General features: G+C 56.5%; 5 protein-coding genes across 8 annotated transcripts in view; 1 reads left to right on the top strand and 4 right to left on the bottom strand.

Moving 5' to 3' along the window:
* Positions 1 to 23,783, top strand: part of CYB561D2 (cytochrome b561 family member D2) — a 28,128-nt gene that overhangs the window by 1,620 nt on the left and 2,725 nt on the right. The window contains exon 2 of one of the 2 annotated variants that reach the window (XM_065933640.1): positions 806 to 896. The gene's annotated coding sequence lies outside the window, so the exon portion shown is untranslated. Of the gene's footprint in view, positions 1 to 673; positions 897 to 23,783 lie in introns of those variants that run through there. The other variant, XM_065933639.1, reaches the window with a different exon arrangement.
* Positions 1,606 to 4,649, bottom strand: TUSC2 (tumor suppressor 2, mitochondrial calcium regulator). The gene is made up of 3 exons (XM_065935363.1): positions 4,244 to 4,649; positions 3,019 to 3,139; positions 1,606 to 2,848 (listed from the first exon to the last, which is right to left on the bottom strand). The coding sequence occupies exons 1-3, from the start codon at positions 4,387 to 4,389 to the stop codon at positions 2,783 to 2,785; spliced, it is 333 nt and encodes a 110-aa protein (XP_065791435.1). The 5' UTR covers positions 4,390 to 4,649; the 3' UTR covers positions 1,606 to 2,782.
* On the bottom strand, positions 5,370 to 14,233 carry RASSF1 (Ras association domain family member 1). Of its 3 annotated transcripts, none has more exons than XM_065933618.1 (6): positions 13,947 to 14,233; positions 11,941 to 12,047; positions 7,724 to 7,828; positions 7,228 to 7,525; positions 6,989 to 7,104; positions 5,370 to 6,317 (listed from the first exon to the last, which is right to left on the bottom strand). In XM_065933618.1, exons 1-6 carry the CDS (start codon positions 14,194 to 14,196, stop codon positions 6,171 to 6,173), a joined length of 1,023 nt encoding a protein of 340 aa, XP_065789690.1. In that variant the 5' UTR covers positions 14,197 to 14,233; the 3' UTR covers positions 5,370 to 6,170. The 3 variants fall into 3 exon arrangements, with proteins under 3 accessions (XP_065789690.1, XP_065789692.1, XP_065789691.1); XM_065933620.1 differs by lacking the exon at positions 13,947 to 14,233 and adding an exon at positions 12,756 to 12,856 and having other exon boundaries at positions 5,374 to 6,317; XM_065933619.1 differs by lacking the exons at positions 11,941 to 12,047; positions 13,947 to 14,233 and adding an exon at positions 11,196 to 11,479 and having other exon boundaries at positions 5,374 to 6,317.
* On the bottom strand, positions 14,526 to 18,786 carry ZMYND10 (zinc finger MYND-type containing 10). The gene is made up of 12 exons (XM_065935362.1): positions 18,531 to 18,786; positions 18,153 to 18,261; positions 17,103 to 17,219; positions 16,923 to 16,976; positions 16,669 to 16,803; positions 16,491 to 16,579; positions 16,301 to 16,401; positions 15,818 to 15,990; positions 15,439 to 15,564; positions 15,233 to 15,354; positions 14,988 to 15,113; positions 14,526 to 14,899 (listed from the first exon to the last, which is right to left on the bottom strand). The coding sequence occupies exons 1-12, from the start codon at positions 18,623 to 18,625 to the stop codon at positions 14,824 to 14,826; spliced, it is 1,323 nt and encodes a 440-aa protein (XP_065791434.1). The 5' UTR covers positions 18,626 to 18,786; the 3' UTR covers positions 14,526 to 14,823.
* On the bottom strand, positions 20,451 to 23,778 carry NPRL2 (NPR2 like, GATOR1 complex subunit). The gene is made up of 11 exons (XM_065933633.1): positions 23,580 to 23,778; positions 22,961 to 23,052; positions 22,690 to 22,858; positions 22,427 to 22,535; positions 21,916 to 22,052; positions 21,727 to 21,824; positions 21,573 to 21,609; positions 21,361 to 21,454; positions 21,167 to 21,284; positions 20,758 to 20,900; positions 20,451 to 20,666 (listed from the first exon to the last, which is right to left on the bottom strand). The coding sequence occupies exons 1-11, from the start codon at positions 23,655 to 23,657 to the stop codon at positions 20,599 to 20,601; spliced, it is 1,143 nt and encodes a 380-aa protein (XP_065789705.1). The 5' UTR covers positions 23,658 to 23,778; the 3' UTR covers positions 20,451 to 20,598.

Here is a 23,783-nt window from a genome sequence, read left to right as displayed (position 1 = left end):
GCGGAAGCATCTCTGTGTGACAGAGTGGACAAAGTGTGACAGAGTGTTGATGTGGGTGATGGGCGGGAGGGGGGGACAGGGACTGGGAGGCTTCTGTACGGTGCTCTCGTCAGAGGACATTCCTGGGTGGTTCTCACTAAGATGCTGCTGAATACAGGGCTCCTTACAAAATGGGTGAGGGGAGGGGTGTGTTTCTGTGGGAAGAGGGTGTCTGTAATGTGGCTGGCTCTAGGGAGGGCTGCAGCAGGGTTCCAGCAGACTCCTTCAGAGGTGCAGACAACTCTGCATACCTTCAAATCACCCTGGGCCTACTCCCCCTGGACCTACCATCCCACCCCTTTGATGCCTGGGGCCTCTCCCCTAATAGAAGGCTGTGTAAGCCTGGTGGAGTGGGGGAGGTGGGCACATATCCTATAGTCTACCCCTGATGACCAAGGAGTCCAGGACATGGCATGGGAGGATGGTATCCCTAGACCACCAAGCTGGCTCTGTAAGGGACACAGGCCTTGGAAGCTCCAAGGGCGGGGGCCCCTGGGGAAACAAAGGCCAGACTATACTGTTCCAGGGCAGGGACATTTCCTCAGGCAGCCAGCAGGAAGGAAGTGCACACAGCCCAGTGGGAGGGAGTGGGGAAGCAGAGCCATGACCCTCATTGTTTCCCGCTTCAGAGTCAGCTAGGGCAAGCCCAGCACAGGGAGTGCCCCACAGTGGGACAGTGATGACGGGATGCCACCCGCACCGCAGAACCCTGGCCCTGGGGCAGTGAAGGGTGACAGGGCCTTATGCCTGGCATCTTACTGCACAGATGGGAAGATACCCAGAGATGAACTTCCAAGTCCCGACTGCAGAGGGTGATCCTGCTCCAGACTTGACCAGTTTAAACCTTCAAAAGACAGGTAGGCCAACTTCTCAGACCCAGCAGCCTGTGTCCCTGAACTCTCTCCTCTCTTATAGGGAGTTGGGCTGATGGCCAAAGGCTAGGCCTAGCAGAGAACTGGCCTCACAGCTCGACCTGAGAAGTGTAGACCAAATGTTCATGGGGGCAGGCGGCAGGTAAGAAGGCAAGGGCAGAAGGGATTAGAGGAAGTACTAGGTGACTTGAGTTTTACCTGCTGGAACAGAAGCCCCAAGTCTACACTCCTGGGAGTGCCCACCAGGAGAGGCAAGTGGATCTGGGCTGCAGAGTTTTGCAGGAGGTCAAGGGCAGTGGCACCCACCTAAGGCTGGGCCTACGTCTATGGGGCTCAGGCTGTGACCTCATGTGGGGTCAGCTGCCACAGCTGGGGACAGAACAACTGTTCCAGACCTATCTGAGGTCACACTGTCATCTCAGGTCAGGCAGGTGGAGCCAATCCCTACTGAAGTATCCCAGGGCCTTCCAATTCCAGGGTCTCCACTTACTGAACATGAATACACAGTGGCTCTCCATCCTGAGCGGGCCTGCAGTGAGGTCTATGTGAATATACTGCCACCTGCTGGTTATAGCTGGGATGGCCGCAGGCTGGGCTCAGGCTCTTTCTGGACCTTGCCAGACATGGGTGTGACCAGAGTCCTGGACCCAGGTCTACCTACTATGCCCATGTGGTGGTCCAGGCTGGTGTCACAGCCTCAGAGGATGTCAGTCTTGTATGCAGGGTCTACAAATAATTTTATTGAACAAATAACACAACAGCCTTCCTAGATTGAGGACTACCCTCCCCAAGCCATTTCTCACACACTTAAAGCACAGTTTGCACAGTAAGGAATTAAAAAAAAAAAATCATTTCTATGTAGAAATCAGACTCTGCCCCCAACAACATCATGGACTAAACTATTTACAAGCTTTCACATTTTAAGTATTCCTATTATGGTTGTTCTCGCCTTTCTGCCCCTATTCAGGGGCTCCAGTACTTTTCTTTTGATTGATCCTGAAGGGAGGGGTATACTGTAGGAAAAGGGGTGGTGGGCTCCTCAGAGCTACTGGCACCAGCCCTAGGGTGCTGTGCCTCACCACAGGGTGGCGGATGTGTAAGGGCAAGGGGGATTAGATACAGTAAGTGGGATGGGGCACAGGCATCCAGAGCCCTTCCTGATCCCCATCCTATGCCCTCTCAACTTGGGGTGGGGGGGGCAACTAGTTGCAGTGGGGAGGGATCGGGCCAGCCCTGGATAGAGGGAGAAACCTCCCACACCAGTCCCTATTCCTATTAACAGCCAGCAAATTGTCCATCCATCTGGGGCTGGGAACAAAAGGGCAGGTGGGCAGGAAAAATCAGGCTTGTTCTGCCCCCAGCCTCTATCCAACACAGGAGGAATCGAGGTAGCAAACGGCTGAAATGCTCCAACGAGAGGGTAAAGGAAGTGAGGGAAAGGAAGTTCCCACTTTTGTAGAGCTCCCATTGCCCTGGGGCTGGAAAAAGGCAGACCTTGCTTGTAAAGTGCTGCAGCCTCTAGCAGGGCTGGGCCCTAGGCAAGCTTGGAAGAATGCAGGCCAGGCAGGGGCACAGGAACCAGGCATTCCTGACCAGCATGTGCCCTGCCATGCTCCTTGTAGGGACTGCTGGGAAAGGTGGACTGGTAACTCCGCCATCAGCCCTCACCAGCTTCCAGCCACCTCTGGTCCACATACAAACCAACACCCAACCAGCACTGTAGGACTGCCCTGCTCACAGCTGAAGGTTCCAGGCCAGTGGAGTTTATTCACTGTTGTGGCCCCAGCCTAGGTTCCTCAATGGAAGCCACACCTTGAGCCTGGGGGTGTCTTGCTGGGGCAGGGGGTGTTTATGCCTGCCACCCCCCAGGCTCACACCTCATAGAGGATCACAGGGAAATCCACGTGGATGCGGGGGGGATCCAGCTTCACGGTGCCCTGCCATGGAAACAGAGGCTAGTGAGGGCCGGCTCAGGGCCCCTACTCCAGGAAGCCTTCCTGTTCCTCCCAGCTCCTCCCCCAAGAGCCCCCACCATGACAGCAGACCCCATCTGGGTCTACCTTCACACATTCAACACAGGCTCTGTGACCACTGCCCAGCCCCTCACCTGAGGAATCAGGTTCTTATGCACCCGCCTCAGCTTGGCCCGCTTCTGCCCGTTCTTGGTGACGATTGTCTCCTCATAGAATTCGTGAGCCAGATCCCCATCCTCGTCATAGAACATGGAGCTGTGCAGAGGGAGAGGGGAACAGGCTGGGCTGGAGCCCCACGCTAGTCATGGCAAATGCCATAGACCACAGGGAAGTATGCCCTCCCCCAAATGGGGAAGAACAACCTTGGTGGGAGAAAGGGAGGTTAATATGCCTAGAGAATCCCTCGCTTAGGATCTGGGTCCACTAGAAAGTGGGGAGTGGGATGGTGGCCAGTGCTACTCTGTCAGACCCTAAGAAGAGAGGCCATACCAAAACATCACTGGTTTGTTCAGCAAGAGTAGCTGTTCCATCAGGCCCGTGCCTTCACCCAGGACTTCTAGAGTGAGAAGGATGGTGGCCTGGGTATGCTGGTCTCACTCCAGAAGACACTGCTGGCCCAAGGCCAAAGCCTGAGATAGCAGATGCCTGAGCTAGGAGGGAGCCTGAAGGAAAAAAGGCAGCATCCTCCCCAGTCCAGGTGGCTGATGCAACCAAACTGCCATTGTTGGGGTCCCCCTAGATTCTACATCCAAATTCCAGCAACACCTGAGCAGCAGTTCCCAGGGCCCATCAGATCCAAGCGGATCTAGTGCTCCTATCTGGGCCCCTTGGGGGAGGGGAGAGGTCAGTGCCCCCAGATCTGGGGAAACATACCTGGGGTGAGGGTCTTTTTCCCCAGATCCCAGCCTCAACGCTAGGGCCCAGTCCTACTCTCCCAGCCACTACCCAGACAGGTCCAACCCTACCACTGTGGGGAACGGAAACAGACAAAACAGAGGGTCATTCTCTTCTAGGGAGAACTGGGGGTGAGGGAAAATAGGAGCCTTCAGCTAGCCGGCTGGGATGGAAAGGATGAAAGAAAGAGGCTTTGGAGTCTCAGGGAGACCCTATCTTAGCTTTATCGTACGGAGGACCTGCCCAGGGACAAGCCTCAGGCCCACTCTTCTAGGGAGACCTTCAGAGCAGCCAGGCCACCAGGAACCGCCTGCTCGGCTTTCCCCACCCCTTGTTCCTATGGGGACCTGAAATATAGGAATCGTCCTGTCTCGGGTGTAGGGGGTACAGCGGCGGGAGCGCCCCATGTCGCGAGACGCCCAGCCGCCCGTCTGTCCTCCCGGGGGCGGAACCCCGCGCCCTTACCCGCGGCGCGTGAATACGAAGGGGGGCACGACTCGGCCTCGCGGTCGCACCAAAGCTTGCTCAGCGACCGCCGCCTCTGGGCCACCGCCCCCCGCCGCCGAGGTGAAGGGCCACAGGCCCCGAGCTTTGGAGCCGCTGGCGCCCATGTCAGGGCCGCCGGCGCATGGCGGGCCCCACGGTAACTTCGCTCTTACAAGGCCGTCGGCGCCACCATTCCCTGCCTGGGCCTTGGCTTGCAGATGCCGCCGCCGCCGGTGCCGCCGCCTTCCGCAGGCTGCGCTGTCTCCACGGAAACCTCACTTCCGCTTCCGAATGCGCCGCATGCTGCCCCCTCTGATTGGCTGCTTCTCTCGTCGGTCCGCGGGGTGGGACCAACAGCCGCCCTCAGATGCTAGGTACCCCAGCATGCACCGCAAGACGTCAGCTCCCAGCAGGCCATGCTCTATCCAGCTCGGGCAGCTCCCAGCAGGGAAAGTGGTGGCTGTCCGCTCCGCCTGGTTTCTTTGGCTTGTATGGCAGCTCTGATGTCCCCGACCCCTAGAGGTCAGGCTCAGCGGACCTGCCCAAGCACCGGGTACCTCCCCCAAACCAGCACGTTAGGGCCTGACTCCAGGCCGGACTGGTCAGGGCCCATCTGGCTTCTATCCCCATACCTTTTTTGCCATCCCCAGTTGTGGCATGTGGAGGAGAAACTAAACCTAAATAAAATTAAGGAATTGGCCAATGGTTGTATATCTACATTCAGGGGCCAAAGAACTTCAAATTCAGTGGTCTTTCGAAACCCACCAGAAGCCTTGCTTTGTGGTTTGTGGACACTAACCTTTGGTACCATGACCAGTGTCTGGTCCACAACAGTATCTCAGTATTTGGTGAAGCGCCTTCCACAGCATGGAGTGTGTGGTTTCTCTAAGCTCTGCCAGTTGATGTTCTTACCCTCACTACAACCTTAGCCACAGGGTTTGAGTGATGACTGAGTACATATCCACATCCTTCACAGATTTGTCCCATGGTACCACTCAAAAAGTTACTCTGAGCCTGTCCATCAATCTTGGCAGCCACTGGCATGTGGGGCAGTTGCATATGAGGGCCCATAATAAACAGTCCAAAAGCAGGAGAATTCTTAAATCTTTATTTAGCCAATTTTCTCAGACCCCAGGCCCTGATGACTATTACCCCCACCCCTTTCCCCGCAGGAGGCATTCAGCTGAGGCCACAAAATAGTACATACATTCGCACACATCATCAAAAATACCCAAGGGAAAGACCCTGGCTTTGACTGGCAAACAAGGCACAGACACCTGGGCCACTGCCCACATTCACAGAGAGCCTGGCCCAGGGACATCCTCCTTGGAGGAGGCAGAGGCACTATTGCTGCACCCTTAGCCAGCACTCCCTGACCTGAAGGTGTGTGAGGAGTCAGAGGGTGCTGGAGAGGGAACCCTAGACTCTTCCTTGATGCCTGTCTTATCTTGAACACCCACCCTTGGTTCTGATAGGGCTATCCTGAGACACCCCCCACCCCATCCAAGACCCAAATCACACAACCGTTCTGCATAGACAAGGGCCCTCATCCCTGCAAACGACCCTATTCTGTTTGTAGGGTCTCTGAGATTCTCATATCTGAGACACAAATTTAAAGAGACTTCTGTCTCCTCTACCCCTGCTGCAAGCCTGGAGCAGCTTCCCAGGGCAACCCTGGCCCACCATGACCCAGTACACGACAGGCAGAAGGGTGAAGAGCCATGCTCTGCTCCACCCACTGGTGGACACAGGGGGCCAGCTCCTTCGCTGTTCTCTGGGCTCGATCCCCCAGCAAGAGAGGGCCTCCATGCACACTCATTCCTCAGGCCACAGGGGCCTTTGCACACTCACACGGCACGCCCTTGGCGCTGCCTACTCTCCTCCTTCCACCCCGGGGTACAAGAGGTCACCCCAGGGGGCAGGCGTGCAGGGCTTCCTGAATCTTCTGGCGACAATAGGAGTACTTCTGCAGGATCTGGCGGAGGTGTTCCTCTTCTTCCCGCTGCAGGATGCGCAGAAAGTTGTGTAGCTCAGGCATGCTGAAAGCGTCCCACTGGAGGGGGAGAAGGGAGACATAAGCTACAGCAGGCACTACCAAGTTGGCAGGCTCTCCCCAAAGAAGACGACTGCATCACGATCATGCAGCTAGGATGGTGCCTTCCAGTGTCAGGTTCCTACCTGAATGGTCTGTGTTAAGATTCCCAACAACAATACTAGAGAAGATGGGTCCCACAAGGTAGGGTGGTGATCTCACAGACAGGCAACCAAACCAATGTTCCTTAGCTACCTGTGGACAGGTCATGCCTACTTTCTCTGAGTTTAATCTCACTCTGCAGAGGCACTACCTTGGAGCCAGACAGCTTCCCGGTAAAAAGTTCTCATGCCTAAAGAGGAGCACCTCCATGCTGTCCTGTGTCTATCTGTGTGGCTCTGACCTGGCATGAGATCACCATGCCATCAGATGGACCCCTGCATCTCCTAAGGACTTCCCACGACAGGAAAGAGCAGTGCATCAAGATAGTTCTTCCTGGTTTCCTAAGGCAAGCCCTAGACCTTGGCATGAATTTCCTGGAAACCTCCACTTTAGCTGCAAGGCTCACGCACTTCTGCAGAGGCTTTGCAGGGCTTGTCTGCAGCCCTGTTGCTCCTGTAGGTCTTATGGGAGCTGCAACCCTCCAGCCCTGCCCAGTCACACCCAAGAAACTAAGGAGAGCTGTTACTCACGTTCACCTCCCCAGAGTCATTCTCCTTCAACACAAAGCTTAGGGCCTTCTCATTGGGCCCTGCAAGGAGCCGAAGGCGTAGGGGCTGCTCATCATCTGACAGCTTCCGGAGGTACACTGTGAGCCAGGCAGAGGGAAAGGAGGGTTTAATTAGAGCCAGGCACAGCCCCCTCAGCTCCTGCATGCACAGGCACATGTATATATACCCTCACACATGGTGGGATGGGGTAGAAAGCCCACCTTGGCCCTGGCGCTCAGCCCGCTCAAAGAGTGCAAACTTGCGAGGGTCATCCACCACCAGGAACTTGCGCAACAGGGCCTCGATGACCTCACGTGCCCGCGTGCGTGACAACACGTGCAGGTGCTTGACAGCATCCTTGGGCAGGTAGAAGGAGGTGCGGCGTTTCACAGCTGTGCCCCGCCCTGGGCCACGCCGGGCATCCTGCAGGGAGGGAGGCTTCTTGCTGGAGGGAACGGAGACAGGGCGCACCAGCTTCAGCTGAACCTTGATGAAGCCTGTGTAGGAGCCATCCTTGTTCTAAAGAGGAAAAACCAAACTGTGACTAGGTGCCAGGTGAGACGGAACAGGACTGGACACTACCAGTCCGCTTGGGGCTAGGGTGGGTGTGAATAAATCACTGCTCGGGCCTTCCCAAGAATACCTCAGCTGTGACCTTCTGGGCATCAGGCACATGGCTGGGTTCCTATCTCTCTCCAAAACAGGCTGTCAACTCACCAGGCTCATGAACAGGTTGCTGTTGATCTGGCCATTGTACTCCTTGATCTTCTGCTCGATCTCAGCTTGAGAAAGGTCAGGTGTCTCCCACTCCACGGGCTCATCCTGAAAGATGGGCAGACATGGAGAGATGACCCTCACAGAACCCATTCCTCTGCAATGCATGTCACAGGCAAGAAGATAAACTCTGGGTGGACCACTCTGTAAAATGGCCTGTGGGCAGCCTTTGGAAACTGACAACACAGTTCATGGCCTGATGAGAGGAAACCATCACAGCTCCTGGTTCTGTATTCTATGGAGACAGCCAAGGCAGAATCATTTGGCTCTCTGCTGCTGGCCTGAAGTCTCCTCAGCCCTGGGTAAGGGTCTAAGGACACCTTGAAATCAAGGTCAGGATAAGATCAGGGACTCTGAGAAGGAACAGCTTGATCTCAGCACCCTAGCTGGGTGAGGTCAAGGTGTGTCCTGGAGAAGGCAGTTCACTTCGCCTCTCTGCCTTGGCCAGGACTCACTGCAGGGTGAGAGGTACGGGACTGGTGCACACCAGGAGACCAGCCACCAGGGGGCAGGCGGAGAGAGGCAACTGCTACAACCTTAACACTTGGTGGGGGACTTGGGCCAGGCCTACGTGTCTCAGTCATAGTGAGAAAGCCACTGTGACATGCCATTTGATCTTGACCCAAGTTGCACAAAAGGCAGCTTCAGACCAGGTTCCAATCCACCAGAGGTGGACATGGGCAGCCTTCTAGTGGAGCCTGTCCCACAAGTGCCAAACAGGGAGGCTTATGCACCTCCTCCCTGCTGTCTAGAGGGTTGAGCCCAAAGATTTTAGTTCCACCACTCAGCCCTTCCCCTTGTTCCTCCAGGGACTGGATTCTTATCAGAAGGGTGGCGTGTGGGCCAGGGCTTCAGCCAAACTCCCTTGTCTCGTTGCATCAGCCTTACTTCCTGTTGACGTCAGACAGGCCCTAGTAGGAGTGGGAGTGTCACAGACTCAGCTGAGATCATCACTGACCAATGTGCTGTCCCAGAGAAGTTCCCATCAGAAGGTCTTCTGCAGAATAACCTTAACCTTCTGTTCAGCTTTGAGCCCAGGACAGCCAGACTTCTTCCTGACTACTGCTTTGGAGTCCCCTAAGCTTAACCATCTGATGGGTCAGATGGTAAAGAATCTGCTGGCAATGCAGGAGACCTGGGTTCAATCCCTGGGTGGGGAAGATCCCCTGGAGAAGGGAATGACTACCCACTCCGGCCTTCTTGCCTCGGAAATCCCACGGACAGAGGAGCCTGGCAGGCTATAGCCCAAGGGGTTGCAGAGATTTGGACACGACTGAGTGATTAATGCTTTCACTTTCAAGCTTACACCATCTCCTGCGAACAGTAGGAAGGACAGATGAGGGAGTAGAGTAGAGTTCACAGCCTTTTAGCAATATGCTCTTCACCTAGTACCTGCAGCTGTTCAGCTGTCAGCAAGTTGTTGACACTGAGGACTGAGGCTCTGGAGGAGGGGTGGGAACCAAAGCCTATTTGCTTCCCCAAGCTTCCAAAAGTCTCGTAGATGGAAAAGAGCATTGAGAAGTGAAAAACTCTAGCAGAGACCTTGTTGGAAACCTCGTAGAACTGTTAAGAACAAATGGTCTGGATCCTGGAAAATGAGGGATGGGGGGGGGGGATAAAATGATGGCTAGAGGGGCTGGGAATAAAGGATGGATGTGTTTGTTCCACCAAGAAGGATTTTGGACAAGGCGTGCCCCAGGGGAAAGGAGTGTCAGGATGGAAGAGGTGCTAGGGGCAGGAGGAAAGCTGAGCAGAATCTAGTGCCAGGGCAAGAAGGAAGAGAATTCTATTTACAGAACAGGGTGATCAAAGGGATGCTACTCACTTATTCCCCTTCCTTATGATGGATGGCTCTGAGCTCTAGCCTGGGTCCTCCCTCTTCCCTTCCTGGGTTGTCCAAGAGCCCCGAACTGGGATGCAGTGACCTCAGTTCCAGCCCCTTCCCTTCTCCAGGTGAACCTCCCTCAAGGACTTGGGACTGGAGGTACTGCACTGTCCTACCAGGACTCTAGAGGAGAGAGTTTCATTTTCCATTTTCTAAAGCTGACTGCTGGAGGAGAATTCCACAAGTTGTCCCAGAGGGACATACAACAGGACCTTGGAATTTCCCCTCTGCTGCACTCTAGCCACTCACCCTCTACTCTGCCACTATCCAGAGTGACTGATGGTTTTTTTTTTTAATTTATTTTTAACTGAAGGATAATTGCTTTATAATATCATGTTGGTTTCTGCCAAACATCAACATGAATCAGCCATAGGTGTATATATCTTACCTACAACTTGGGACTCCATGGCCTGCTTTTTAATTGGTTAGTGTCTTGTGGTTTTTCTCACCTTTCCATGACGGAAAAAGGCTCAGGCCTGAGTGACACAGGGACAGTCCCAGGGATCCACCCTCAAATCTTGCACCCAAACTCTGGACTGAGCTTTCAAGGTATAGAATTTTCATCTAAATAATCACCCGTAACTCCTTTCTCTTGGCTCACGTAAGGAGTTCTGCCCCACTGCTGCCAGGCATGCTGAACTTCACTTCATGGTCACCATCTCTCTTTCCTGCGCTTCTGAGGTGCACCAGCTCTGAGCCTGGGGGTCACACCCATGGCACGCAGCACAGAGGTCTCTGATGATAGGACATCTGGGGGGCTCTGAGAGGCGCAGTTGCTCCAGGACACCTTACAGTCCTAGATTAGTAACCCCCATCTCTTGATCCCTCTCAGGGCATTTTACAATCTAGCCTTTCCCACCTTTCCTGGGCCAAGTGCTCCTGAATGCTGACAGTCCCAAAACAAAGCTTCCTTCCTGGCCATTCCCAGATGCCCTGGTCTGCTCTTGATTTTTCTATGTATGCTGCCCAAGTGAGTACTCCTGGTCCACTGCAGAGGAGGGGAGACTCAGAATCTTCCACATTCCAGCAGCTGGCGATAGGCCGGGACTGGCAAGAGGTGGGGACCAAGCTAGCTCCATCCAGGAGTGGAAATGGAGGGGCCTGGACCTTCCTTTGCCTCTCTCCTAAACACACTTCTCAATTCCCGGCGAGGACTCCTCCCCCTCCACTTCCTCCAGGTCCCCCAGAGAAGGGGTGGGAGCGCCCACACGCGGAAATCGAGGCGGTAGTCTAGACTGCACAGTCAGCCTTAGTAAGGGGTGGATAATGCCCGTCCCTGGTCTACCCCAAGCCACTCAGCTGCTTCTCCTGGTTCAACCGGTCTGTGATAGAAACAGCAAGGGCTCGGCACCCAGTACCGATGTGCTGAAAGCCCGACACACGGTTCCGAGGGCTGGCCCCGGTTCGATTTGAGATCCACGCTGACAGGAGGGCGGAGCGGCCCACAAACTCTCGAGACTGCAACGTACCGGGGAGGGGCGGGATCCCAGCGATCGGCCCCGCCCGCCTCCCTCAAGCCCCGGTCCCCACCTGGTCCCGACGCGGCCTGCGCGCCAGCGAGGTACGCGCAGTGAAGTACTGCTCGAGCTCTGAGTCCGAGTCCTCCTGGCTGCAGTAGCCACTGCTTGTCGTGCTGTTCCAGGTCATCTCGAAAGAAGGCGTTCCCGCGTCCGCCTCACCCATCGCCGCGCCCGCCAGCCCGCCGGCTCCGGTGTACCGGTAGACTCCCACCACCGCCCCAAGCGCGTGTGCGCGTGCGCGCCCGTATATGAGTATGCGTGCGCCGGAACCAGTGTCCGCGCCGCAACCGTTAACACTGAAACGTAGACAGCCAGGATCTAGCTGTCGTCTCATTGGAGGAGGAATGTAGGAGGGCGGGGTCACACACGCCTCGCCTCCAAGAATGATCTCAGCCCTGGGGCAGCTCAGTTCAGCGCCGCCGCGCAGGCCCCGCCTCCCAAGGGACACTATGGGGCTTGTGCGCGTGTGCACCAGCGTGGCCTCGAGGCCGGATGCAGCTGCGGGAAGGTGTGGAAGTTGCGCTTGCGCGTAGTCTGGGCGACTCCGAGCGGTTAGGGCCGAGTCAGCACCCCGCCCCCCCCCCCGGCACCCCTTGGAGCCCGCGCGCAGAATTAGCCACTCTCTGTCGCCGGGAAGTCGGCTATCAAAACCTTTATTGCGTGTAGCGCCGGGCGGCCCTAGGGAACGCCTGCAATGTGGCCCACTCGTCCACGCACCCCTGCCTTGCCCGTAAGCTCCCCGGTCCCGCGCTCACCACATTCGTGTCCCGCTCCAGCGCCGGTTCCCAGCCCAGGTCCCGGGGCCCGCAGCAGTCTAGGGAGACGAGCGCGCGGCAGCGGTAGTGGCAGGTGAACTTGCAATCTGCAGAGAGGCCTGGCCGTGAGGTGGAGGAACCCCAGCACCAGCTCGGAGGAGCGTCCCGGGGACAGAAGCGAAGCCCCGGGATGAAGGCTGTTGCTCGTCGTTTTCTGCGTGACCGGCCTTATCTCAGTCCCCGTTAATACCCACTGCCACTCAGATTTTAGAGTTGGTTCCCCGCCCCCCGGCCCGGCGCCTAGAAACTGGCAGGAAGACATGCTGTGAGGGATCCAGGCCTGCTTAACAGTTGGATTTCTAACGCCTAGGGCAGAACTTCCCCTTCCTCATTATCAGCGTCCCTCCCTCCTCACATTTACTGGAGGGGGAAACAAAAAACTTTTAACTCAGTGCCCCCTCGTGTCATTTTTCTCTATTCCCCTTACACTCAAAACTTACCACACTGGTCTCTTAATTCCTCGGCTTCATCGTCTACCCATTACAGTCAGTCTTGCTCCCCTCCCTCCAGGAAACTCAGAGACCACACTGCGGAATGCGGTGGTCCCTTCTTCACCTGGAGTGGTGGTCCCTTCATCTCGAGCATCGTCAGATGCTTGCTCTCTGGATACCCCGGGGGGCCCTCACTACCGCGGTTTTCCTCCCACCTCACTGTAGCCCCTGCTCAGGGGGCTTCAGCTCTGTTTCAGCTTCCAGATCTAGTGGTGGGGTGTCCGAGGCCCAGTCCTGACCGCTTTTCTGTGTACACTGACCTACCTTAGATCCAAGGCTTCCATCTGACCTCCTCCTTGAGATCAGATTCAGTGTATCAGTATCTTCATTTGGATGTCCAATAAACATTTCAACCAGACATGGCCAACATTTAACTCACTTCCCTACTCCTTTTAATTCTTCACTTCTCCTCACCCCTGCCCTTGCCAGAGTTCCTCAACTCAGCAAAAAACAAAAACCAAACCAAACCACCCCAACTCATCCTTGATTCCTGTTTCTGCCTCTGACACACACCCAGATTGTCATGTTTTTCATTCCCATGGCCACTTTATTTCTCCTTGGGAACACTGCTATCTCGCAGCTCTTGTTCATGCTTTGTATGCTGCCACAAGTCCCATACTCATCCTAACTGAATAAAGACAAACTCCTGTACTAGATGAGAGGGTCTCCATCACACACAGGCTTGGGACATCTTCCCTAAGTTCCTAAATGGGCCAGAGCAGTGATTCTCAACCCAGGCTACTCATTAGAATGACCTGTTTTTAAAAGTCGCTGGTACACTCTCAGTGACCTGATTGATTCAACAGGTCTGCAGTAAGATCCAAGGGTAGGGGTTTGGAGGGCTGTAAAAGCATCCCAAGTGATTCTAGATGGTGTATGGTCAGTGAGACAGCAATCTCAGCTTGCCGGTGATTTCTGGGAGGGCAGAAGCACCAACTGGTGTGTGGCTGTGTTTCATGTTTTAGCAGCTGGTTGACTGGACCTGCAATAGGTATTTGCTAAAGACAGACTCAAAGCTCCTGCTTGCAGCCCTGTGCCCAAGTTTCTGACTGTTTCCAGGCCTTCTCCCATAGGTGGGTAAGTTCCTTTCACCACAGGGATTCTCCCAGGGGACTTGGCAAGTGAATCTTTCCAAAGGGGCAGGTGTAAGAATGTGAGCCCAGAGACTGACAGGCACAAGCCTTTCTCAAGGAGGGCCAAGGCGCTGGTTAAACTTGAAAGTAGCACCTTGTTATTTACAGACAGCTCCTCTGCCTAACTGTCTCTAAGGCAGGTGGAGCCTGGCAAGGTTATAAACCATCAGCCCACACTCTCTTGTGCTATGGGGCAAAGGTAACGGACCTGAAACGTGGGGACCGTCCCCCCGAACCCCTCCATTGCAACTTGGCCCTCAGCGACGGGTCTGTCCCTTGGCTGCCCGTTTCGCTCCCGCCAGCTCTTGGATCCGCTACTCACGCGCGCACTGCAGACCCTTGCGCACGACGCCCCAGATGAAGTCGCCACACAGGTCACACCACGTGTGCGTAGCGGGCCCCGCGGGCTGGAATCGGTGGCCCCGGCCCGGGACCTGCTGCCTTGAGGAGTTGCGCGCTGTGCCCGGCGCGATGCGCAGTGCATTGGCACGCTCAAGCCGGGTGCGGCCCGGAGCGGCGCACCGTTCGGGTGCCAGTTCCCGCAGTTCAATGAGCTCAGGCTCAGCGGACATGGCCCGATCGGGCCGGGTCTTCGGCCGGTTCTGGGCGCTAGCGAGCGCGGGGCGGGCGGGGCCGCGGGGCGGGCCCCGATTTGGCACCGCCTCCAGGATTCAGGCAGAGCGGCGGGAGAGCAGAGGAGAGCAGCGCAATGGAAACGTGGGCACCCGCGCTGTGTCGGCCCACAGGCGGAATGGGACGGCGGGTGCGGCTGGGGGCTGCTGTCTCAGAGTCCCCGCCCTCCGTTTCCTATCCTCCCTTCATCCAGCGAGTCACTCCCCTCCTCTTTAACAACCACGACGACCTCAAGGGGCCACGCGGAAACAGGCGTGTTTGTGGAAGCTAGTTTTACTTTACAGTACTAGAGGAAGAGGGTCCCCACATCCGGCCCTTGTCCCCCCCGCCCAGGCCTTCTGCCCCAGCTTGGGGAGGCTGCACCCTAAGCCAACCCGCCTGATAGAGCAGGAAGTGGGGAGCGCTTAGCTGGGGGGAGATGGGTCAACAGCTCTTCCCGCCTGCTATCCTCACCACCCGGGAGGCTGGGGCACTTGCAGAGGCCAGATTGAGATCCAGAGGTTTGCAGGGGGGACACTCGAGTGGGTTGTACGGCATGGGTAGTTGGCCCTCAGCAGCTGCAGCCTTCACTTGGCTCTGTCCCCCTGGGCCGCCAGGACACAAGCCTTTCCATGGGTCTCCCAGTGCTTGACTTGGCACTCCCTGCAGGCAAACGGGGCCGGTGAAGATGCAGTGCTCTGAGGGGTATGGAAGTGGGACTTAGGGGCCCAAGGTCCTAGGATACCCTCACCTGCAGCAATACCACTCATTCTGGCACCGGGAGCAACGCTTGGAGGCCTCTGCACTGCACGAGGCACAGTGGGGCCGCTCTGGAGCCACTGCCTCGAGCACATCCAGCCTGTAGATCTTAGCCCACCTGGGAAAAGGATCCGGAGGACTTGGCTGGGCCTATGGATGGGGGGACGGGAGCAGCCCCGCCCACACCCACGCCTGCTGCCTCCCTTCTCCCCCTCCTGCTGGCTCAGCAGGCCTCACCTGCACGCAAGCAGCCTCAGGTCCTGCTCCGAGGGGCTGAATACCTGCTGCAGCTGATGCTTGGCGATAGCCTGCCACTTGCCTTTGTTCTCTCGCTCTAGCCGCTCCCAGATTTCTGGGATCTGGGGAAGAGAAGCAGAGAGTGGCAGGGAGGAGGAGCTGTCAAGTGAGCAGTGGTCCTGACCAACCAACTTCTGAGAGCCTACCTGTTCCAACACCAGGTCCTTTTTAGGGGGCTGGGCTTCAGTCAGGGCCAGGTGGGCCAGGAAAGCTTGCAGGTCTGCCAGGTTGGGCAGCTGGTCCAGCAGTGTGTCTGTGAGGAAGGCCCGGAGCTGCAAGGGTGTCCAGGGGAGGCCAGTGTGAGGCGGTGCTGACCAAGAGGGCTGAGGAGCAGAGAGGGCCTGGGCTGGGCTGGGCTAGACTGGGCTGAGGGTGCCAGTGGGACCCAGGTCCCACTAGCTGCTGTTATCACCTGGGGCCCAAGGTGTGGAGAGAGGGCTGCGGCTGAGGTGGGCGGGCAAAAATAAACATCAAGGGTGACCTAGGGCAGGGGCTGTGGACACTCATGTGGGAGGAGTTCCCTACCTTGAGTAGCTGTCCTTTGGCAAAGCTTGTGAGGCAGTAGCGGGCCCGGGCCTCCGGGCTTAACAGCAGGTTGTATAGAGCGATCCACACCTGCCCATCCAACTTGCTCAGCTTTTGCTGCTCCGAGGGGGTCACTGTCTGCCAATGGCCACTCTCAAATTGCTGCAGCTTGCCTGGGAAGAGGAACCAACATATGGGGTGCAGGTATTGCATGCGCTTTGAATGACCCAGCTGTATGGGCCACAGGACATGCCCACGCTGGGGTGGGGCTCACTTCAGAGCAGCGTGACTCCTCAGTAGTGGACACACAGGTCTTGCCTGCGACAGAGTCCAGGTCTAGGCCCACTGTGGGTGAAACATCCTGGTATTCTCTTTGGGCAAGGGAGCAACGTTTATCTGACTGCAAGTTGCCCACCCCATCAATCCTGGAAGATGTCCTGGAAGCAGTGAACTGGGGCTTAGGCGGGTGGAGGAGGACCTTACCTCCTTCCCGCCGGCTCCAGGGACTGTGCTCCAGTAGTTCCACCAGGAGACAGGGCAGGTTGTGGGTGCTGAGCATGCGGTTCAAGGTGCTCAGAGAAAGGCTAGGACGGGGGTAGGGAGGTAAGCGGAGGTGACAGGCCCAGACTCCCAGCCCCCCACTGCAGGCCCCAGGCCTGGCTGGGTTGCCCACCTGTCCACACAGTCTGTAATGTAGCGCAACACTGAGAGGCCCTTCAGTGCGATCTCAAATTCCATCAGCTTTGCCTGCTTCTGCAGGTCCTGGGGTGGGGGGTGGGGGGTGCACATGGTGTTCAAGCTAAGGGGTGCTGGGGTCTAGCCCTTGACAACCCCAGGGAACCTCAGCCCACCTGCATGGAGGTGCTGTGCTGGGACCCCTCCTCAGGGGGAGCACCACGGCCACCCTGGGCCACCAGGAGAGTCAGTTTGCGGTGGCAATAGTCCACCAGGTCCAAGACGGTGTCCTTCGCTGACTCGCACACCCCCTGAAGGGCAAGAGGAGGGGAAATGTCCTTGCTCTAATGCTCTGGGCACGCAGACACAACCCCCTTGCCGCCAAACTCTTGCCAAGGGCAGTAGCCAGTGGGCAGGGCTGCTGCCTCACCTTGTGGAAGAACATTGTCTCCAGGAGGTTGATGATGGAGGCTTCATGGTGTAACTGTCACATAAAGAGAAGGATAGGGCCTGGAGCTGCTGAGAGCGGGATATGGCCTACCAGCCACCCTCTCTGGTCCAGGGTCCTCTGAAGGGGCGGGCGGGTGTATGCACCAATGGCCCAGCTCACCACCATGTAGATGGGAAGTGTGTTCTGGGGCTTGAAGTCCTTCAGCTTGCACAGCACAGGGAATACCTTCTGCTTCCACATCTCCACTGCAATCAGCTCTTCCACCAGTGTCGGGATCTTTGAGGGGGAGGGCAGAGGGCAAGCGGTGAGATGGGCCTGTCTTGTCCTGCCAACAGGTCAGCCCAGTTCAACCCTCCTCAAACTCCTCTGGACCCCTAGTCTCTCCTGTGCCCCATGAATTCCTTCCCAAACCTCTCTCCTGCACCTTGAATCTTCATTTCCAGCTGCCTCCAACACCTCTGGGGGGGTCTCCATGCCCCAGGCTTCACATGGATTGGTCCTTGCCTTGTCCCCAGGCTGCCATGCTTCCTCTGCACTTGAGCCCTTGTCCCCTCGCCCCCATCCAAGTGCACCCTCAGGCCAGCCCTCCTGCTCACGCCTCCTGCTGGTGCCCTCTCTTGTCCTTGTTCTCTGATCTTCGGAGGTTTTTGTGTGCCTCGGCCTCACTCTTTTCTCAGGTCCCTTCACAGTGCCCTGTTCCTACCCCACCCCACCAGTAGAGGGCGCCACGTTTCCCTTGCAGAGGAACCCTTTCGTCAGTGATGATTCAGGTCGTCTACTGGTTCCACCTCCTGGCTCACATTCCAGTTGAGCCAACTCCTGGTTTCTAACTCCCTCTCTCTCTCATGTTGGGGAGGTTGCCCCCTTCTATGCCAAAGTTCTACCCCACTTCACTGGGGGCCCCCCTCTAGCCTGACAGTCTAGTCAGGAATGCCTTTAGAATTTGGGCCCTCCCCCTACAGCCTAGGCTGTTCTAGGATCCAAGACTATCTCCCTAATCAACTTGCACCCTGCTCCCCACCAGGCACGCCAGGGTCCTGTCCCATAGGGGTGCTAAATCAAAGGTGTAACACACCCTTCTTTCTTTTTTGGGGAGGACCGAGGTGCCAGTCAGAGGGAAGTGTAGGCACCCAGTTCCTGAGAAGGTAGAGTGGTGGTGGGGTGTGGGGTGGTGAGAAGGCAGGAACCCTGCCTATGACTCCAGCGTACCTTCCCATGGGTGACCAGCAGCTCCTGGATGGGCTCGCCCTGGCCGGCCGTGGCATCGAGGATGGCCTGCATGTTCAGTTTCTCCAGGTTCTCATGCTGCTGGTTCCACCTGCCCCGGGGTGTGTGTGCATGTGGGAGTGCACATGCGTGCAGCAGGAGTGGGGGTCGGGGCTGGGTGCTATTGAAGCCTAACCCGATTCTGAGGGGTCCAAGGTGGCCCAGGACCATATAACCCTATCTCAGAGAGCTTTACCTCCCCACCTTAAGGGCCCCTCCACACTGGGCAAACCCTCCCCCTACAGGACTCTGGCCCACACTCCCCCAACTCAAGGACTCTAATGCCATGACACCGCCTGACCCTGTATTCAGCGGCCTCACCCTCTGGAGCCCATATCGCGCAGCTCTAAGCTGCGCAGTTCCCGCACTAGCACTTCAGCCTCGCCCGGCGGCAGCAGCAGCGCCAGGTCGCCCATGTCTCCGCAACGGACCGAGACCGTGAAGGTGGGGTCTGGCTCTCCACGGGCAGTAGCTGGCTCTGGGGTGGCGATGCTGCTGACGCGCTTGGGGACACGGTCTCCCGCGGGGCCGAAGTCTGGGACTCTACGGTTGCAGAGCGGTGGCTGCGCGTGAGTACTCGCCGCCATGGAAACGGTAAGCTCGGCGCCTGCGCAGTGCGACCTGGGCCCCGCCCCTGCTGGTTCCCTACACGCCAGCGTCTTGCCTGCCAGCCAGGCTGCGGGTAGCAGCTCTTTGGACTCGTGGAGCTCTCTCCCTCACAAACGGCTGCAGCTCGAGAGTTCCGGACTCTTGCGCCCTAGGCCTCCTCCTCAGATGGATGTCAAGTCGGCCCGCCCCAGCTCAGCTGTCCCCGTAACTGCTCCCTCTCCGCCCACGTTTGTTGCTCTCTGTGACCTTCTCGTTCCAGCATTTCTGGCGTCTAGCTCCACCTCATTGGCTTTACCCCCAAAATACTGCGCAGGGCTCACAACTTCTCTCCTGCCTAGTCCGGGCTGCCATTGCCTGTCATGTCACTGTTCCTGGACCCATTTCCACCCTTGACCGTCCTGAATTTTCCCCTGCCTTGTAGCATGTGGGATCTTATTTCTCTGACCAGGGATCGAACCCCAGCCCTTCGCAGTTTAAGAGCCTGGAGTCCTAACCACTGGACCTCCAGGGAATTCCCACCAGGAGTCTTTTAAAGGTGTACATGAGGGACTTCCCCGACAGTTCAGTGACCAAGACTCCACGATTCTAATGCAGGGAGTGTGGTTTGATAACTGGTTGGGGAATTAAGATCCCACATGCAGCGTGGCCAGAAAAAAAATTGTACACGAGACATTCCTTCCTCACATGACTGTGGATCTGGCTGCCTCTGGCCCTCAAAACATTGAATACTATGGTGGCTCAGATGGTAAAGAATCTGCCTGGTTCTGGAGAAGGAAATGGCAACCCACTCCATTATTCTTGCCTGGAGAATCCCATGGGCAGAAGAACCTGGAAGGCTACAGTCCAAGGGGTCTTAAAAAATCAGACACGTCTGAGCCACTTTCACTTTCACTTCACGTAATGATTTTCAAGTCAAAACTCACTGTTATAATGAAGTTCTCTTTAAACATTAAAAAAAAAAAAAAAAAAGAATCTGCCTGGAGTGCAGGAGACCCAGGTTCAATCCTTGGGTCAGAAAGATCCCCTGGAGAAGAAAATGGCAACCTGCTCCAGTACTCTTGCCTGGAGAATTCCATGGACAGAGCAGCCTGGTGGGCTACAGTGCATGGGGTCATGAAAGAGTCGGACACCACTGAGCGACGAATAGATGTCAGAGAGATTTCAGATGTCCAAAGCAGCTTATCCATAGCTCTGCAGTCAGGCTTGTGCCTCCTCTCCTACCTCCCGACTTTGTTTCTTGCTCCTCTCCCCCTTGCCCTCTATGTTCCTGTCCCACGGGCTGAGCTTGGCTTCCTCACACATCCCAAAGCAGATTTTGATTCAGGGCTTTTGCACCTGTTACCTCTGCCTGGTATATTCTTCTTCAGGGTTTGGTTTACACCAGTTCAGCTAGGCCTTTCTTGCCCATCTAATACGCAGCAGTCTCAGCTCCTATCCCAACTCACTTTTCATCTCAGCTTTCTGATTGTTTCTTTCTGGCTGATTATTTTAGTTTATAATTAGTGGGCACTTTTACATGCCCATTGCTGGCTCCGCCCACCAGATGGCGCTCCAGGGTGCCAGGACCACAGCTATTTCACTCACTGCTGGTTCTCTCTGGTGGCTAGCTCAGACGTAGTCTTCAATAAAGGCAGGCTGAAATGAATGACTTTATTTACAGAAATGAGGGTCAACCTTGGGACAGTATGGACTAGTTTTCCGGTCTAGTCCTCATGCACCAGGAAGGGCTTAGCAGAAGAGAGTAGCCATAGCTGCATGCCTCATCCAGCCGCCACCAGCCTCACTTCCAGCAGATGATGATGTTGGGGTCGTTTTCCAGCCGTTCATCCAGCTCTTGGTAGCTCATGCCTGAATGGTGTGGTGGAGGTGAGGTCAGCAGCCTTGGTGGGGGTTGGCCACGCTGCCCTGACCCCACCTCAGCAGTCCTGCCTGCTTCTACCTGTCTTACAACAGATCTCATCGTAGCTGTGGCAGCCTGTGTAAAGCCTGGCGGGGTGGCTCCGCTCATCCCGAGACACCCGCACAGGATACTTCTGTAGTCGCCGGATGAGGTTCTTCATAAGCCCGAACTGGATCAGCTTTCTGGGATGAGTGTCAAGGAAGAAAGAGGTGATGCTCTGGGCCAGGCTTCTTTCAAGCCAGGCCAGTCTTCCCTCCGGTTTTGTTTCCATGACCAGACTGGCCACTAAAACCCACCACCTCCAGGAAGCCTTCCTGGATTAGCAGTGCCATGTGATTCTGCTCACTAGGAGTCTCCTGCTTTCTCTCTGACCCAGAGTTGCAGAGAGATACAGAGAGTGTACCTGCCCTCAGGCAAACCCCTCATGCTCCAGGGGGCCCCCACTGACCGTTCATCAACGTGCTGCAGCTGTTGGGGGTGGCGGCCAATGAGATCTCTCACAGTAGTGCCAGGGCTCAGGCTGCAGTACAACTGGAATACATCCCGGAGACTGGCCCTCTTATGCCCTGCAGGCATCAAGGGTCAGCTCTCCAGGTAGCCCTGCCCTCCCTGAGATGGCCTCCCCCCAGAGCCTGCCAATACCTTGCTTGGTCACGTAGGATAGACACGCCTCCTGCAGGGACTTGTCGTCCACCAGGTCCTGGACTTTAGGTGTTGGGCAGTACACATTGGAGTACTAGAGGGTAGTAGGCGGCACAGGGGCTTGAGTAAGGGGCTTGGAAGTCTGACACGGCCCCAGTTGGGCCCAGTCACATGATCCAGTCTGCACTTAATCAGACCCCAGACTCACCTACCTGGAGGATGGACACCAGTGTCACAACACCATAGTACCTGGGGAAACAGTAGCGCTCAGCTTCTGAGGCCATGCCTTCCCAGCACCTACACTCAGGGCCCCTGGGTTCCTCCTGACTGGTAAACCTGTCCCGGGTGTCACTGTTCCCCACTCACAGCAGGTTCTGGATGGCAATGCGCACCAAGTTGAGCTCCACGTCTGCCTCGGCTGATATCTTCTGGACGTGGCGGAAACCGTCAATGTAGGGCAGGATCTGGGCAGGGAAGAACAGGTTCAGTAGAAGTGGGATGAGGCCAGGGATGCAACCAGCCACAGGTCATGATAGCCGGGGAGGGCGAGCACACCTGTTGTGTGGTGAGGTCCCACTGTGAGTTGAAGAAATCCTCCTTGTCTTTGGTAAAGACAGGCACATCATACTCCTGGGCCACAGGAGGGTCAGGCCGCTGCTCAATCACCTTCAAGTGGATGGTGTTGGACTCATCTGCAGGGGACCCCACCCATATCCTCAGTGCCAACTCTGCCAAGAGGCCCTCAATTACCGGGCAGTCCTCCCAGCCACCCTGGAGGCAGACAGGTGCCTCCGCATAGGACCAGTCTCCTCCTTTTATGGAGCAAGAGACTGAGGTTCATTCAGGGGAAGAAACATGCTCAGGGAGCAGAGCCAGAGAACTCTATTGGCCTCCCCCTCCCCAATCCCATCATCCATTGGACCCTGGACATCATCAGCCAAGCTCATGGCTATTTCCTGGCCACCAATTTGTTCACCAGTCTTGTTCTTGACTGGGCCCACCTTCCCCTGCCACTTTTTCATCCCTCCTCGACCCCTCTGCTGTCCTTGCAGAGGGCAGGCCATACCGATGGGCAGAGTGCACCGGCCTGAGGCATTTAGCTCCTCCAGCAGGATGGTCATGATGGGCACCAACTTCTGCTTGCTCTCCTCCGTGGACACGAAACTGCTCTCTAGCTGGATGGGGCATGGACAGCATGGTGGGCACACCCCAGGACCCTTGGCTGGCATCCTGCCCTCGCAGGTTCCCAGGTCTGGAGGGCTTTGGAGACATGCAAACAACTTCCCTAACTCTGCCTGCCCATCCACCCAAGCCCATTGTGTTGCAGACCTCCAGTGTGGTCAGGTAGCCAGCCAGCTTTTTGACGATCGGCTCAAGGGCACAGGTCTTGGCCTGGGCGTCACACACGAAGCCTAAGTTAAATAGCAGGGCATTGCGGCTGTACTTCTTGTGCTCGATGCACACGGGGCAGCCTATCAGTTTCTTCTCCATGGCTGTGCTGGACGAGGGGAACAGGTAGGAACAAAATCAATCTCCTCCTGTCCCCATGTCTGTCCACTCCTCCTTGGGAACCCTCCCTACTCCCCTCCTAGGGGCTCACACAGTGATGAGCTTGTTCTGCAGCTCTGGCTTGGTGATGATGTACACCTGGACGGTGTCAAACAGCTCACGGGAGATGAAGTCCTCGGGGACCTGTGGAAGGGAGTGACAAGAAGCCCCTTAGGGAACCTTATAACTAGGCAGAGTACACAGGGTGACCTTCAAGACCTAAGCTCTCTTCTCCAGGGTTTCCCCTTTCTCCCATCCATCCAGGCCTACTCCACCTTTGTGTTTCCACACACACATTATGTTTTCACCTACCTCCTGGCTTTTGCATATGCTGTTCCCTCCTCCTGGCACACTCCTCCCACACCTAAATTTCTATGCATCCAGGGATACTAGTAGATCACCACTCACACCTCTCGTAGGACCTGGCACCTCCCTTGGGCCCACACAGCCTCATTTTCCACAATCACTGCCTATGCGATGTTTGTTTGCCTTGCCACACCGGGAGCCCGGGACTGGGTTTGAATATACTTGTGGTTCACGATTCCCCGCGAACAAGGGAGCGGCGTGCCTGCGTGCAGCACGGGGCACGGGGTTCCATCGCTTCCAGGCAACTGACTGAACTCCCCGGAGCGTCCCTCTAACCCCCATTGTCCCGCGAGCCCGGGTGGCACCTGATAGGTGATCTTGGGTCCCAGCGTAGGGTGAAATTCGCTGAAGAATATGCATTCGATGCGGCAGCTGCTGCCCATGGCGCTAGTGGGGCCGGGGTCCGTAGCTGGCGCCTTTATTCCTGGGAGCACCTGTCAGAAACAGACCGGAGGCTTGGGCCGCCAGGTCAGGCACGCCTGCGCACTGATACACCCGTGAAGCCATCT

The sequence above is a fragment of the Muntiacus reevesi genome, chromosome 4 (genome assembly GCF_963930625.1).
Source record: "Muntiacus reevesi chromosome 4, mMunRee1.1, whole genome shotgun sequence".
Taxonomy (NCBI): domain Eukaryota; kingdom Metazoa; phylum Chordata; class Mammalia; order Artiodactyla; family Cervidae; genus Muntiacus; species Muntiacus reevesi.
Note: the sequence above shows the minus strand (reverse complement) of the source record. Positions and strands in the feature narration are given on the sequence as shown.

Excerpts from the sequence above, each read along its gene's own strand:
- TUSC2 (XM_065935363.1), bottom strand. The coding sequence starts at position 4,389 with ATGGGCGCCAGCGGCTCCAAAGCTCGGGGCCTGTGGCCCTTCACCTCG. Across the intron at positions 3,140-4,243 it reads TTCGTATTCACGCGCCGCGG|CTCCATGTTCTATGACGAGG; the intron begins GTAAGGGCGCGG and ends CCCTCTGCACAG. Across the intron at positions 2,849-3,018 it reads ATAAGAACCTGATTCCTCAG|GGCACCGTGAAGCTGGATCC; the intron begins GTGAGGGGCTGG and ends TTTCCATGGCAG.
- RASSF1 (XM_065933618.1), bottom strand. The coding sequence starts at position 14,196 with ATGTCCGCTGAGCCTGAGCTCATTGAACTGCGGGAACTGGCACCCGAA. Across the intron at positions 7,526-7,723 it reads GCAACCTGTTCATGAGCCTG|AACAAGGATGGCTCCTACAC; the intron begins GTGAGTTGACAG and ends TTTCCTCTTTAG. Across the intron at positions 7,105-7,227 it reads GGCTGAGCGCCAGGGCCAAG|TGTACCTCCGGAAGCTGTCA; the intron begins GTGGGCTTTCTA and ends CCTGGCTCACAG.
- ZMYND10 (XM_065935362.1), bottom strand. The coding sequence starts at position 18,625 with ATGGGCGACCTGGCGCTGCTGCTGCCGCCGGGCGAGGCTGAAGTGCTA. Across the intron at positions 18,262-18,530 it reads CGCGATATGGGCTCCAGAGG|GTGGAACCAGCAGCATGAGA; the intron begins GTGAGGCCGCTG and ends ACCCCGGGGCAG. Across the intron at positions 15,355-15,438 it reads AGGACCTGGTGTTGGAACAG|ATCCCAGAAATCTGGGAGCG; the intron begins GTAGGCTCTCAG and ends TCTCTTCCCCAG.
- NPRL2 (XM_065933633.1), bottom strand. The coding sequence starts at position 23,657 with ATGGGCAGCAGCTGCCGCATCGAATGCATATTCTTCAGCGAATTTCAC. Across the intron at positions 21,455-21,572 it reads CACTGGTGTCCATCCTCCAG|TACTCCAATGTGTACTGCCC; the intron begins GTAGGTGAGTCT and ends ACTACCCTCTAG. Across the intron at positions 21,285-21,360 it reads ATCCTACGTGACCAAGCAAG|GGCATAAGAGGGCCAGTCTC; the intron begins GTATTGGCAGGC and ends TGATGCCTGCAG.